Raw genomic sequence first — 12,519 nt, 5'->3', positions numbered from 1 at the left:
CATACAGCTGGTTCTGCCGGAGCTTGTCAAACACTAACTTCAAGTGCACTTTGTGTTCCTCGAGGGTTGTGCTGTAAACAACAATGTCGTCGAGGTATACTATGACGAACTGATCCAAGTATTTGTAGAAAACTTGGTTCATCAACGTGTAGAAAGTAGATGGGGCGTTTGTCAAGCCAAATGGCATTACTAGGAATTCGAAGGCCCCATATCTTGTTACGCACATCGTCTTGGGTTCGTCCCCTTCGGTAATACTACTTGGTAATACCCTGATCGTAAGTCCAACTTCATGAAGTACTTGGCCCCGTGAAGTTGGTCGAACAAGTCAGATATTATCGGCAGCGAATATTTGTTGCGTACCGTCACCTAGTTTAAGGCTCTATAGTCTATGCACAGACGCAACGTCTCATCCTTCTTCTTCTGGAACAGTACGGGGGCTCCGTAAGGTGCCTTTGCCGGGCGAATGAATCTCGCCTTCAGCAACTCATCTAGTTGTTTCCTCAATTCGGCTAGCTCGGGCGGAGCCATCCGATATGCGTTCTTCGCCGGCGGTTTAACCCCTGGGAGGAGTTCGATTTCATGGTCAATGCCTCGACGAGGTGGTAGTGTTTGGGGTAGGCTCTCTGGCATTATGTCAACATAGCTGTTTATTACTTCCTTGATTTCCTCTAGGACAGTTTCTTCGGTGGTCGCTTCTTCCATCAGTGGTATGGCCATGAATGTAGGTTCCTCTCGTGCGAGTCCCCTTTTCAGTTGTATGGCCGAGATCATTCGAAGATTACCTGGTTGCTTGATGCTTGCACGTATTACTGTGGGGTTGCGATCGGTGATTACCAAGCATTTCGCCAGTGGCATTGGGATGACTTTGTGTTCTAGGAGGAACTCCATCCCAAGTACCACGTTGAAGTCGTCCATGCGAACCATGACAAGGTCTAGCTCTCCTTTCCAATCCCCTATTTTGAAGGGGACTCCTTTGGAAACTCCCACAATAGGCAAGGCCTCGGAGTTGACAGCTTTCATTTTCCCCGGGTCCTTTCCTATGGTAGTCCCAATCTTCGGGCTTCCTGATCGGCAATGAAGTTGTGGGTCGCTCCTGAGTCTATCAGAGTGCTCTTGCTCGGTCGAGAATTTATTGTCGCATCTATGAACATGAGCCCTTTCTCTATTATCTCCTTCGGTTCGACTTTCCGTTGGAGGGCTGACAAGAATTTAAGTGCGCCCATTCGGGGGTTGTTGTGATCTTCCTTCTTGTCTAGCATAGTCTCGACCCTTGCGTCATTGCTCTCTTGAATGGACACTTGGAGCGCAGTGAGAGAGGCCCGATGAGGACAGTAGGATACTTTGTGGGGACCTTTACACAGCATGCATTGTAAAGGTGTCGTCGGGTGGTTCCTTTGATGGTAAGGCCCTCGAAATGTCCCCGCTTGATTGTTCTGAGGAGGTCTATCCGTCCATCCGCTTAGTCTATCGTTACCTCCGTTCGGTCTGTTGGGGCTTCCATTTCGATGACCTGGTGGCTTGTATGTTTTTCCCCCAGTGTTTGGGGCCGGTGTCATTCTTCTTTGGGATCCCGCTTCGTTCCCATAGTCTAGGAGTCTCTCGGCGCAGGCCATTGCGGCAGCTAGGGTTTGGACCTTGTTCTCATGTAACTTTGTTTTGGCCCACGGCTGTAAACTATTTATAAAGAAGAACACCTTGTCCTTCTCTACTGTACCCCTGATATCCAGCATCAGGGTTGAGAACTGTCTGACATAATCTCGTATGTTTCCAATATGTTTCAGGGCTACTATTTTCTCCATTGCTATATGTCCTGCGTTTTCGGGGAGGAATTGTTCCCTCAACTCTTTCTTGAGGTCCTCCCATGAGTCGATGGTGCACAATCCATCCTCAATGTCTTGCACCTTCGTACGCCACCACAGTTTGGCGTCGTCTATGAGATACACCGAGGCTACAGTCACCTTCTTGTCGTCAGTACAAGCCGTTGTGGCTTTGAAGTACTGTTCGACATCAAAGATGAAGTTTTCCAACTCCTTGGCGTCCCGATTCCCTTTGAAGGCTCTAGGGTCTGGGAACCTTAGTTTGTTGGATCCTGCATTAGTTTGCCCAGTCGTGACACCTTCCACGGCTTTCATGGTCACTTCAATTCGAGTGCTCATGGAGGCCATCCTTTCTTGGATGTCGTCGATTGTTGTTCTGAATTCATCAGCTAATCCATTGAACAAACTCATCATTGTATTTTGTAGCACGTTGAACTCTTCGCCACGTCCCTCTTTGTGCACGACAGAGCTATCCAGACCACCAGACGGTTTTGGGCTGCTCGTAGGAGCAACTCTTTCTTCGAGCGAGGTCACTCGAAACATCAATTCTGCGATTGGAACCCATCTAGGCGGTTGCCCATTGCGTCGATTTCTACGACTTTCCCACTCAATTCGGTCACCCGTGCTTCCAGGAAGCGGAGGGTGTCAGGGACTTTCTTGAGGAACAACATTTCCTTCTCTATTAGCGTAAGCCGATCGGCTTGTGCTTTGGGTGTCGACTTTGTCGCCGACATGATTTCGGTCTTTACGATGTTACGGAGCTAACAAAGCTCTGATACCACTTGACACAATCACACTTTCGAAGGCACCGGACTAGCGATTTTCCAATATGTTTCAGGGCTACTATTTTCTCCATTGATATATGTCCTGCGTTTTCGGGGAGGAATTGTTCCCTCAACTCTTTCTTGAGGTCCTCCCATGAGTCGATGGTGCACAATCCATCCTCCATGTCTTGCACCTTCGTACGCCACCACAGTTTGGCGTCGTCTATGAGATACACCGAGGCTACAGTCACCTTCTTGTCGTCAGTACAAGTCGTTGTGGCTTTGAAGTACTGTTCGACATCAAAGATGAAGTTTTCCAACTCCTTGGCGTCCCGATTCCCTTTGAAGGCTCTAGGGTCTGGGAACCTTAGTTTGTTGGATCCTGCATTAGTTTGCCCAGCCGTGACACCTTCCACGGCTTTCATGGTCACTTCAATTCGAGTGCTCATGGTAGCCATCCTTTCTTGGATGTCGTTGATTGTTGTTCTGAATTCATCAGCTAATCCATTGAACAAACTCATCATTGTATTTTGTAGCACGTCGAACTCTTCGCCACGTCCCTCTTTGTGCACGACAGAGCTATCCAGACTACCAGACGGTTTTGGGCTGCTCGTAGGAGCAACTCTTTCTTCGAGCGAGGTCACTCGAAACATCAGTTCTGCGATTGGCAACCCGTCTAGGCGGTTGCCCATTGCGTCGATTTCTACGACTTTCCCACTCAATTCGGTCACCCGTGCTTCCAGGAAGCGGAGGGTGTCAGGGACTTTCTTGAGGAACAACATTTCCTCCTCTATTAGCGTAAGCCGATCGGCTTGTGCTTTGGGTGTCGACTTTGTCGCCGACATGATTTCGGTCTTTACGATGTTACGGAGCTAACAAAGCTCTGATACCACTTGACACAATCACACTTTCGAAGGCACCGGACTAGCGATTGTGCGGCACTCACTTTCCAACGACAAGTGAGCTAAGCCAATTTGTTCTTGCGTCGCCTACGGCCAAGCGACGTATGATCGAGCCTCTAGCCTCGGTTTTAAAAGAAGGTTTTAGAAAACGAGGAGAGAGAGAGATTTTAGAAAGAGAGAAAGAGACGTTATATAATAAGCAAGCAAGAGAAAGATAACAACGACTTAGTACATATATAACCTTGGGTAGGGAGAAGTTGACAACTAGTCATATCCACATGTCTGGCAGGCCTAGACATGATATTCTTGTCATGGGCAACACGCCCTGGACGAGCATGACCGTGACACGCAGCACCCGCATTCGGCCTCCGCTGCGCTTGCAGTAGGATCAGCCACATGAAGCGGCTTTAGTCTTGTCGCCTACGCCTACGGTCACCATCTCCTCCTTGTGTAATTTTTGTAGAGCAGGAAAGTAGGAAAGTTTAAGTGCTCGTACCTTGCGAGTCTCGCATATTCTCTGATTCCCTCCTCTTCTTTCCAGTCTCGCATATTCAATCCTCACCCAATCTCATGACATGAGAAGCAAGCTCAGAGGTCCCAACTCACCAGGCTGCTGGCATTCCTAAATGCTCCGCCACGAAGCAATCTCTCCTTCCTTCATACGACAGATTCGTAAGTGGCTAAATGAGTCGAAGGAAGAAAGAGTAAGTTGGGCAACTTTGAGAAAAAGAAGACGAAGAAGACATCTCTCCTTCCTTCATACGACAGATTCGTAAGTGGCTAAATGAGTCGAAGGAAGAAAGAGTAAGTTGGGCAACTTTGAGAAAAAGAAGACGAAGAAGACATCTCTCCTTCCTTCATACGACAGATTCGTAAGTGGCTAAATGAGTCGAAGGAAGAAAGAGTAAGTTGGGCAACTTTGAGAAAAAGAAGACGAAGAAGACATCTCTCCTTCCTTCATACGACAGATTCGTAAGTGGCTAAATGAGTCGAAGGAAGAAAGAGTAAGTTGGGCAACTTTGAGAAAAAGAAGACGAAGAAGAGAAAAAAAAGCCGACGCAAGATCATCAAATTCGTTCAAGAAAAGCCAAACGTGTCGTAATTTTTACCGACAATCTAAACTCTGAAGATCAAATCACAAATCAAGATATTGATATCACAAATATACCGGGTATACTGAATGGGGGTAGTCGTCGTACCCTTAATTTTGCTCAACGACAACTAGACGCTCGTCATCACGGCGACGACCTCTTTATGCTGGGACACCTGTGATGGAGATGCCAGCACACGATGTGGTGGAGTGAGTGAGCCTGCTCGGGATTCATTTTCTTCTACTTGAACCTGAGACCTATATGTTGTTGGGTCAATGCTCTAACCACTTGAGCTATTCAACTTGACTGTTGATAATGTTCGCTCCTTCGCAATGATATACCACCGATGGCTTAAACCTAAGATACCACCTGTTGACTTCTAGCATGGCCGAATGAAAATTTGTTCGAACAAAAAATAAGGGAAAGTAAAAGGAGAGAGAGAGATTAGCTGAAGACTCAATGATCTCCTTTGTCACTAGTTGGGATAAATAACTTCCCACTTACTCCTTTTAACTTAAAAATAGTTACCTAACAAAAAAAAATAGTTAACCAAAAGGTAGGGATTAACCAAAAGTTAGGGATCACATTATCGGTAGGTATTTATCTAACATACACCACGAAAAAAATCTCAGAGACATTTACACACCAAGGATAGATTTCGATGTTGCTTACATGTCGTACACCGTCAGGGAAGGAAGACAAAACATCAAGTTTTCAAAATCTCTCAGTTCTGGGAAGACCTTTTCGTGCCAAAATAACACCATAAATGAGATTAGGGGGAAGAGGGGACTCAGGAACGAAAGGAGAAGGAGGAAAACGGACATCGGAAACGGCTTTATCGAGGAGAGAGAGAGATTGCCAAAAAATTTCAAATAATCGAGCGAAGAAGACGAAGTCCGACCCGAGGTCCAGACCCCACGACCCGAACTGAGTCCAACCCACTCCAATCCAAACCTCGGCCGACGACACCCCCACGGCTCAGACGTCTCAGCCCAAACCAGAAAGCCCAATTACGGTCTAACCCATCATCCGCGACCTGAGACCAAAAACCCATCCGACCCTAGACCCGCAAGCCCAATCCAATACCTGACTGACGGCCCAACCCACGTGTAACCATTTCCTTTAAGCCCAGGCCCGGTCCACCACTCGCAGTCAGCCCAGACTCGCGACTGCAACCCGAAAACCCACGCCTAGGCCTGACTTCGGCTACAACACGCGGCCGCTTCTGGTAGCGGCACGTGGCAGCATCTGGCGCAAAACTCCCCTCCACTCCGGCGGCTTAGTTGGCTCTGGCGGCTGCTAATCAGCTCCGGCGGCTTATTCGGCTTGGGAATCCTATTTCTGACCAGCTCGGCACCATTATGACCCTCTCGAATTTTATTTCGATTCAGTTTAAGGTAAAATAGATCATTTTAAGGCTGTATTTCACATCGGCACCGTTCTAACCCTCTCAAATTTGATTTCGATTCTGTTTAAGTAAAATAGATCATTTTAAGGCTATATTTCACAAATTCAAGTTGAAAATTAATTATGTTTGTGAAATACTAATGAAGGTGTTGAATGATTCAATAGGAACAACCACCAACAAAAGCTAGGACGTATACGAGGAGCTAGGAGCTTACGTTTAAATTTTAGGGAGTACTTCGGCTAAGGCCTACTAAGTAAGTGGCTCACTTGTCGTAACTTACGCGTTGTATGTTGTATGTTGGCACGTGACCGTGGATTCGCACGTGTCATTAAATTGTATGCTAGATTGTTATGCTTAAATACGTAAACTTGTGAAATGTGAATGTACGTTCTTTGGTATGATGTGATGTGTTGTGCTTATGACGTTTGAGATATTTCTGGATGATTCTGGTATGAACGGTACTATAATTTTCAATGTAAACAACATGAAATGCATGACATGTAATATTGGTGGAGACTGTTCCAATAAAGACGCTGCCATACAAATTTGGGAAACTATGAACGTCGTTAGCTAGAAATTGGTCTTTTGTTGAGACGGTTGAGGATTGTTGGGAGGGAGTTTCACATCGGCTGGGCCTTCTAAGAAAGCACAAAGCAAAGACATGACAACTTATACTTAAAGTGGGCAATATCATACCATCATGGAAGTACATGGTTCCTAGCATGGTATCAGAGTCATGCCCTTAACTTAGCCGTGTCAATAAAATCCTCAAATCTCAAACAAAGAAAGTGCGAGTCTCAAAGATGTAGTCAAAATATACTACTAACCAAATTACGAAAATAAGATAAAATCTACTAACAAAATCCACAAAATAAGATAAAATATGCTATGAACCAATTCCTAAAAAGTATCACCAAATTATGAACCTAAGATAAAATATAGAATTCTTAAAAAAGAAAAAATAAATTGATTCTATATAAAATACATTTCCTAACTAAATTTATATCATATGAACGTTATACTTGCTTTCATTAAATTTCCCAAAAACTTGGAATCAAATCACAGAGTTATGTTAAACGAATGAAGATCATATAACTGAAACATATCCAAGGTTTTGTCACTGCCCGGTGATCAGTTTCTATACAAGATTCAGACCGTTGATTTTGAAGGAGTTAAAATAAACTTGGTATAAAAACAAAATTGAAATTAATTTTAAAATTAACATTAATACCCTTAAATAGATAGAAAAAAAATTGAAAAAAAAATTAAAAGCTTGTAGATGATCTATGGGGTGTAGATGTGATTTAATAACCATAAACTTTTTGTTAAAAAATACTTAAAAACATTGAGATGATCAATAAAGTATAGATAGATGGTTTTCGCCTATATATTGACCGTAAGAACACTTTTTAATTTTTTTTATAAAGTTTGAAGGTGTTAATGCTATTTTAAAGTTTCACCGGTATTTTATTTTTATTTTTTTTAATAATGGAAGGATATTAATTAAATTTTTTTAAGTTTAAAGGTTATTTTTATAAAATAATTAAGGTTTTATGAGAATTTTAATCTTAAAAAAAAAAAAAAAAAATTCAAAACCCATTGATCGTAATTTTTGGTTTTTAGTAAATATATTTGTCTTCTCAGCATTTAACTTATTTGTCTAATTAACATTTATTTTAATATTTTTAAAATTTTCATATTTACATTAATACTTTACATTATTCATTAGATATAATAATAAATAAATAAATAAATTAGAATCGTTAAATAATATTTTTAAAAAAATTAAATTATCTTTATCAAGTGATTAATAAAATTAAAATAATTATAAAAAAAACAGTGAAAATAGTTTTAAACAGTTAAGATTTAGTAAATAAAGCAAAAATAGTAATAATAAATTGTGTTAAATAAAACCTAACGCAACTAATCAAATTAAAATTAAATCAGAGCAAATATCTGAATCAGATTTGAAAATTCAGTCCTTTTTTAGATTTCATATCTAAAAATAAAAAACACCTTATTTCTTCAAATTTAAATTTATTTAATTATACCAACAAAAAAAAAAATAATCTAAAACGTAATCAATCGTATAAATATTTTTAATTTAATTTAATAATATCCCAAAATTTTCTCTTTATAAGAAGGAGCAGTGACCATTAATTTTCCAGAGAGTAAAAAATACTGATAATTTCTCAGAGAGAGTGAAAATTTACTGATAATTTATCAGAGAGTGAAAATTTACTGATAATTTATCAGAGAGTGAAAATTTACTGATAATTTATCAGAGAGTGAAAATTTACTGATAATTTCTCAGAGAGAGTGAAAATTTACTGGTAATTTTTCAGAAAGAGTGAAAATACTGAAAGATGAACATTCCTGCTAATTTCGTCCTTATGTTATTCGGGTTGTTATTTTGGTTAATATCACCGGTTATTGCTGTCAAAAAGGTAATGTCATTTGCATTGTGTCAAATAAAAGCCTAATTTTTTTTTTCTCAACCCTAATTTTTTTTTTTTTTTTTTTTTGGATTTCAGTCCTATATTGTGTTATTAGGATCTCATTCACATGGGTTAGAGGTATCAGCCGTAGATCTTCAAAAAGTGGTCGATTCCCATCACAAATTGCTCGGATCCTTCTTGGGGAGGTTTGAAGTTCGATTTTTTTTTTTTTTTTGTTATTATATTATTATTATTTTGAATTAACAAAAATGAAAAATTTTCAGTTCTAAGAAGGCAAAAGATGCAATTTTTTACTCGTATAAGAACCACATAAATGGGTTTGCAGCCATTCTAGATGAGGAGGAGGCCACCAAACTTGCAAGTAAATACCAAACTATTTTAACTTTAATATATATTTATATATATTTTAATAATAATTTATGGGACAGAGCACCGAGAAGTAGCAGCAGTGTTGCCAAACAAAGCTAAAGAGTTACACACAACTCATTCATGGGAGTTCATGCATTTGGAGAAGAATGGTGTTATTCCCTCTTCTTCTCCTTGGAGGAAGGCTAGATTTGGAGAAGATGTTATTATCGCCAATCTTGACTCAGGTAAATATATATTATCTTTTACTTATTCATATAAGAGTTGTTCGAGTTAGTAGATTCTATTTGGGTTCCGGGTAAATTAAAAAATTAGGTAAATTAATAAAGGTGTATGGCCGGAGTCCAAGAGTTTTGGAGAACAAGGCATAGTTGGAGGTGTGCCATCGAGGTGGAAAGGAGGCTGCACGGATAAAACCCCTGATGCAGTGCCTTGCAACCGGTACCATTGTTAATCATAGTTTGATATTTTATTATTATTTTTAATTCAAATTAAAGGGTGATTAAGGCCATTGATTATGATTAACACAGGAAATTAATCGGAGCAAAGTATTTCAACCAGGGGGTACTCGCGTACTTGAAATCCCAAAATTTAATGGATGAACTCCCATTGATCGTCAACTCCACGCGTGACTACAAAGGTCATGGATCCCACACGCTGTCGACGGCTGGCGGCAGTTATGTCTCCAACGTTAGCGTATTTGGGTCCGGTATCGGAACTGCCAAGGGCGGCTCTCCCAAGGCCCGCGTCGCTGCCTATAAGGTCTGCTGGCCGCTTCCTAACATTGGTGGCTGCTTTGACGCCGACGTTGCCGAGGCATTTGATCATGCCATCCACGACGGCGTAGATGTCCTTTCGCTTTCCATCGGCAGTCCACCAGCCCANACGGCGTCGATGTCCTTTCGCTTTCCATCGGCAGTCCACCAGCCCAATACTATGATGATATCATTGCCATTGGTTCCTTTCATGCACTAAAGAAAGGAATCCCCGTTGTGTGCTCTGCTGGAAACTCCGGCCCGAACATGGCGACTGCTTCTAATATTGCTCCGTGGATTTTGACAGTCGGGGCTAGCACTTTGGACCGTGAATTTCAGGCGCCCATTGAACTTGGAAACGGACAACGCTTCACGGTTTGTTTAAAAATATTTAGTCATGAATTACAGTTTCCATATATATAATAATTGATAGGAAAATATTTAGATATTTGCCTTCCATTATTGCTTAACATATAATATCATATTTGTCCTCGTTTGGTTGAACATAAAATTTGTTCTCGGTGATTAGGGGTCGAGCCTTTCGAATCCATTAGCGGGAAGAAAGCTATACCCATTGATAACGGGAGCTCAGGCGAAAGCGACGACTGCCTTTGCCCAGGACGCCATTCTCTGCAAGCCGGAAACGTTGGATCATTCTAAAGTGAAAGGGAAGATCTTGGTTTGCTTGAGAGGGGGTTCTTCGAGAATTAACAAAGGAATGCAAGCCCTCCTCGCCGGTGCTGTCGGAATGATTCTCTGCAATGATAGGCTTAGTGGATTTCAAATCATGGCCGATCTCCATGTTCTTCCAACTTCCCATATCAATTACAATGACGGCCAAGCTGTTTTCTCGTACATCTATTTCACAAAGTAAAAAAATTAAAATTTCTTTACTTCTTTATGAATCTTTGTCGGAATCTTTCTCTAATTGTTGTTATTTTTGACAGAAATCCGATGGGATATTTGATCCCGCCGTCGTCTAAAGTTAATACCAAACCTTCTCCGACAATGGCGGCTTTCTCCTCGAGAGGACCCAACATCGTTTCACCTGAAATTATCAAGGTTTGGTTACGAATTACAACACCCTTTTGAGATTATCAAGAACAAAGCTCATGAGTTTTTAATTCTTTGCAGCCGGACGTGACAGCGCCGGGAGTGAACATAATCGCGGCATTCTCCGGCGCCGTGAGCCCAACAGGGGAGCCATTCGACAACAGAGCAGTTCCATACATAACAATGTCGGGGACCTCCATGTCCTGTCCCCATGTCTCTGGCATTGTCGGCCTCCTCAAAGCTCTCCACCCCGAATGGAGCCCTGCTGCCATCAAATCTGCCATAATGACCTCCGCCAGAGTTAGCGACAACACAATGAACCTCATGCTCGACGGCGGCTCCCCTATCTTTGCTCCAGCCACCCCGTTCATATATGGGTCAGGGCACATCCGCCCCACTGGCGCCATGGACCCCGGCCTTGTCTACGACCTTTCCCCCAACGATTACTTGGAATTCCTCTGCGCCAGCGGCTACAAGGAGAAGAACCTTCGAGTATTCGCCGAATTTGAGAAGATTGGAGAGGAGAAGGGGTTTGAATTGACGATGACAGGAGCTTATGAATTAGTTATTAGGAATTCTTTCTTTTTATTTTAAACATTTCCCCCTTTTTCCTTTTTAGTTAATCGATTGTTTTAGTTTAATAGAGTGTTGAAACAAACAATTTCTTTTCAGCTGTCTGTTTCATAAGTCTCTTTTGGGGACCGTGTCCAAATCTTTACGTCTTTCGTGTGGATTAGAATTTACCCGACAATGAATTTTGTTATCGGAGCTTGCCACCTGCTCCCCTGTTATCAAGTCATCAACTTGACTTTCCAGCACTGGCAGGTGTCAGCCTCCATACATGGTCTTAAGACTTTGCGGGTGGTAATTTTTCTGCTACCATCATGTTAGGCCTTTTGAGCTTATTCGTATTTTAATCGAAGAGAGGTCACCAAGAGATAGATACAGGTGATAGAAAAAAAAGAGAAGTTCCTAATTCAAAATATAGTGTGAGAGGGGCCAGTTCCTAATTCAAAATATAGTGTGAGAGGGGCCAAGCTTGGATCAAGTTTCCATTTCCAAGTACTGGGGAAGAATCTTGTTGTAACAACTCGAAATTTTCTACTTACATATCATAAATATTGTATGCGGAAATACTTCATTTAAAGTTTCATAAAACTTAACCTTCATAAACATTGAATGTGGAAATACTTAATTTAAATTGTCATAAAATATGACCTTCAGTTAAAAACACAGCACGGACTTACGTGTTTCAAACGATAAATAAAATAAATAAACTTTTAAATTAAAAACATCCTATCCTAGTTTAAGTTTAAGAAAATAAATACGAGTTTCTCGAGTTGCGATCCTGTCGTGAATGCCTTGCCTTGACCTGAAATAAAGGTAGCGTGTAACTTGAGTATTTTAGGAAATACTCAGTGAGTGACTCCACTATTGAGGGTTAAATGCAAGAACATGCGAATATAATGACGGGACCTATCATATCAGTCTATTTTTCCTACGGCACTATTCTAATGAGAAACTTGGATGTGTACCATATACTCTACACACAGCCCATACGTGAGTATGGGCTCACAAGACAGTTTGCACACAGCTGGACCCCTTTTCTTATCGGGCGAGCCTTCTCTGGTAGCTCAACTTTTGCTAGATACCCATTAGAATTAGTAACCGTCACGACAACATTATGTAAAACATAACGAAACTTCGCCTGCCTAATGGATGTACGTGTTCGTACACTCGTGATGGAATAGGTGTATCCCCAAATGCATGAGCACACATAATGCATGAGGTCCCAAATTGATTTAGATTCATCTCTGATCGATAAAGAAACTGGCATTAATTCATCAGTGAAACTAAAGCCTGATTCCTATTCCTTCCGAAGCAGCTCCATTCTTCGTTAGAGT

General features: G+C 41.5%; 2 protein-coding genes across 2 annotated transcripts; one reads left to right on the top strand and one right to left on the bottom strand.

The window, feature by feature from the left end:
* Positions 1–366: 366 nt before the first annotated feature.
* LOC111783569 lies at positions 367–2,228 on the bottom strand. Its single transcript, XM_023664496.1, has 2 exons — positions 1,360–2,228; positions 367–1,198 (listed from the first exon to the last, which is right to left on the bottom strand). The coding sequence occupies exons 1-2, from the start codon at positions 2,226–2,228 to the stop codon at positions 367–369; spliced, it is 1,701 nt and encodes a 566-aa protein (XP_023520264.1).
* A 6,120-nt stretch (positions 2,229–8,348) lies between these two features.
* On the top strand, positions 8,349–11,209 carry LOC111783568 (subtilisin-like protease SBT5.4). Its single transcript, XM_023664495.1, has 10 exons — positions 8,349–8,429; positions 8,517–8,626; positions 8,705–8,802; positions 8,870–9,034; positions 9,137–9,248; positions 9,338–9,645; positions 9,693–9,937; positions 10,092–10,432; positions 10,510–10,624; positions 10,697–11,209. Exons 1-10 carry the CDS (start codon positions 8,349–8,351, stop codon positions 11,207–11,209), a joined length of 2,088 nt encoding a protein of 695 aa, XP_023520263.1.
* The last annotated feature ends 1,310 nt before the right edge of the window (positions 11,210–12,519 follow it).

This window comes from Cucurbita pepo, chromosome LG20 (assembly GCF_002806865.2).
Source record: "Cucurbita pepo subsp. pepo cultivar mu-cu-16 chromosome LG20, ASM280686v2, whole genome shotgun sequence".
Classification (NCBI taxonomy): Eukaryota; Viridiplantae; Streptophyta; class Magnoliopsida; order Cucurbitales; family Cucurbitaceae; genus Cucurbita; species Cucurbita pepo.
This window is presented reverse-complemented; position numbering and strand designations above follow the sequence as displayed.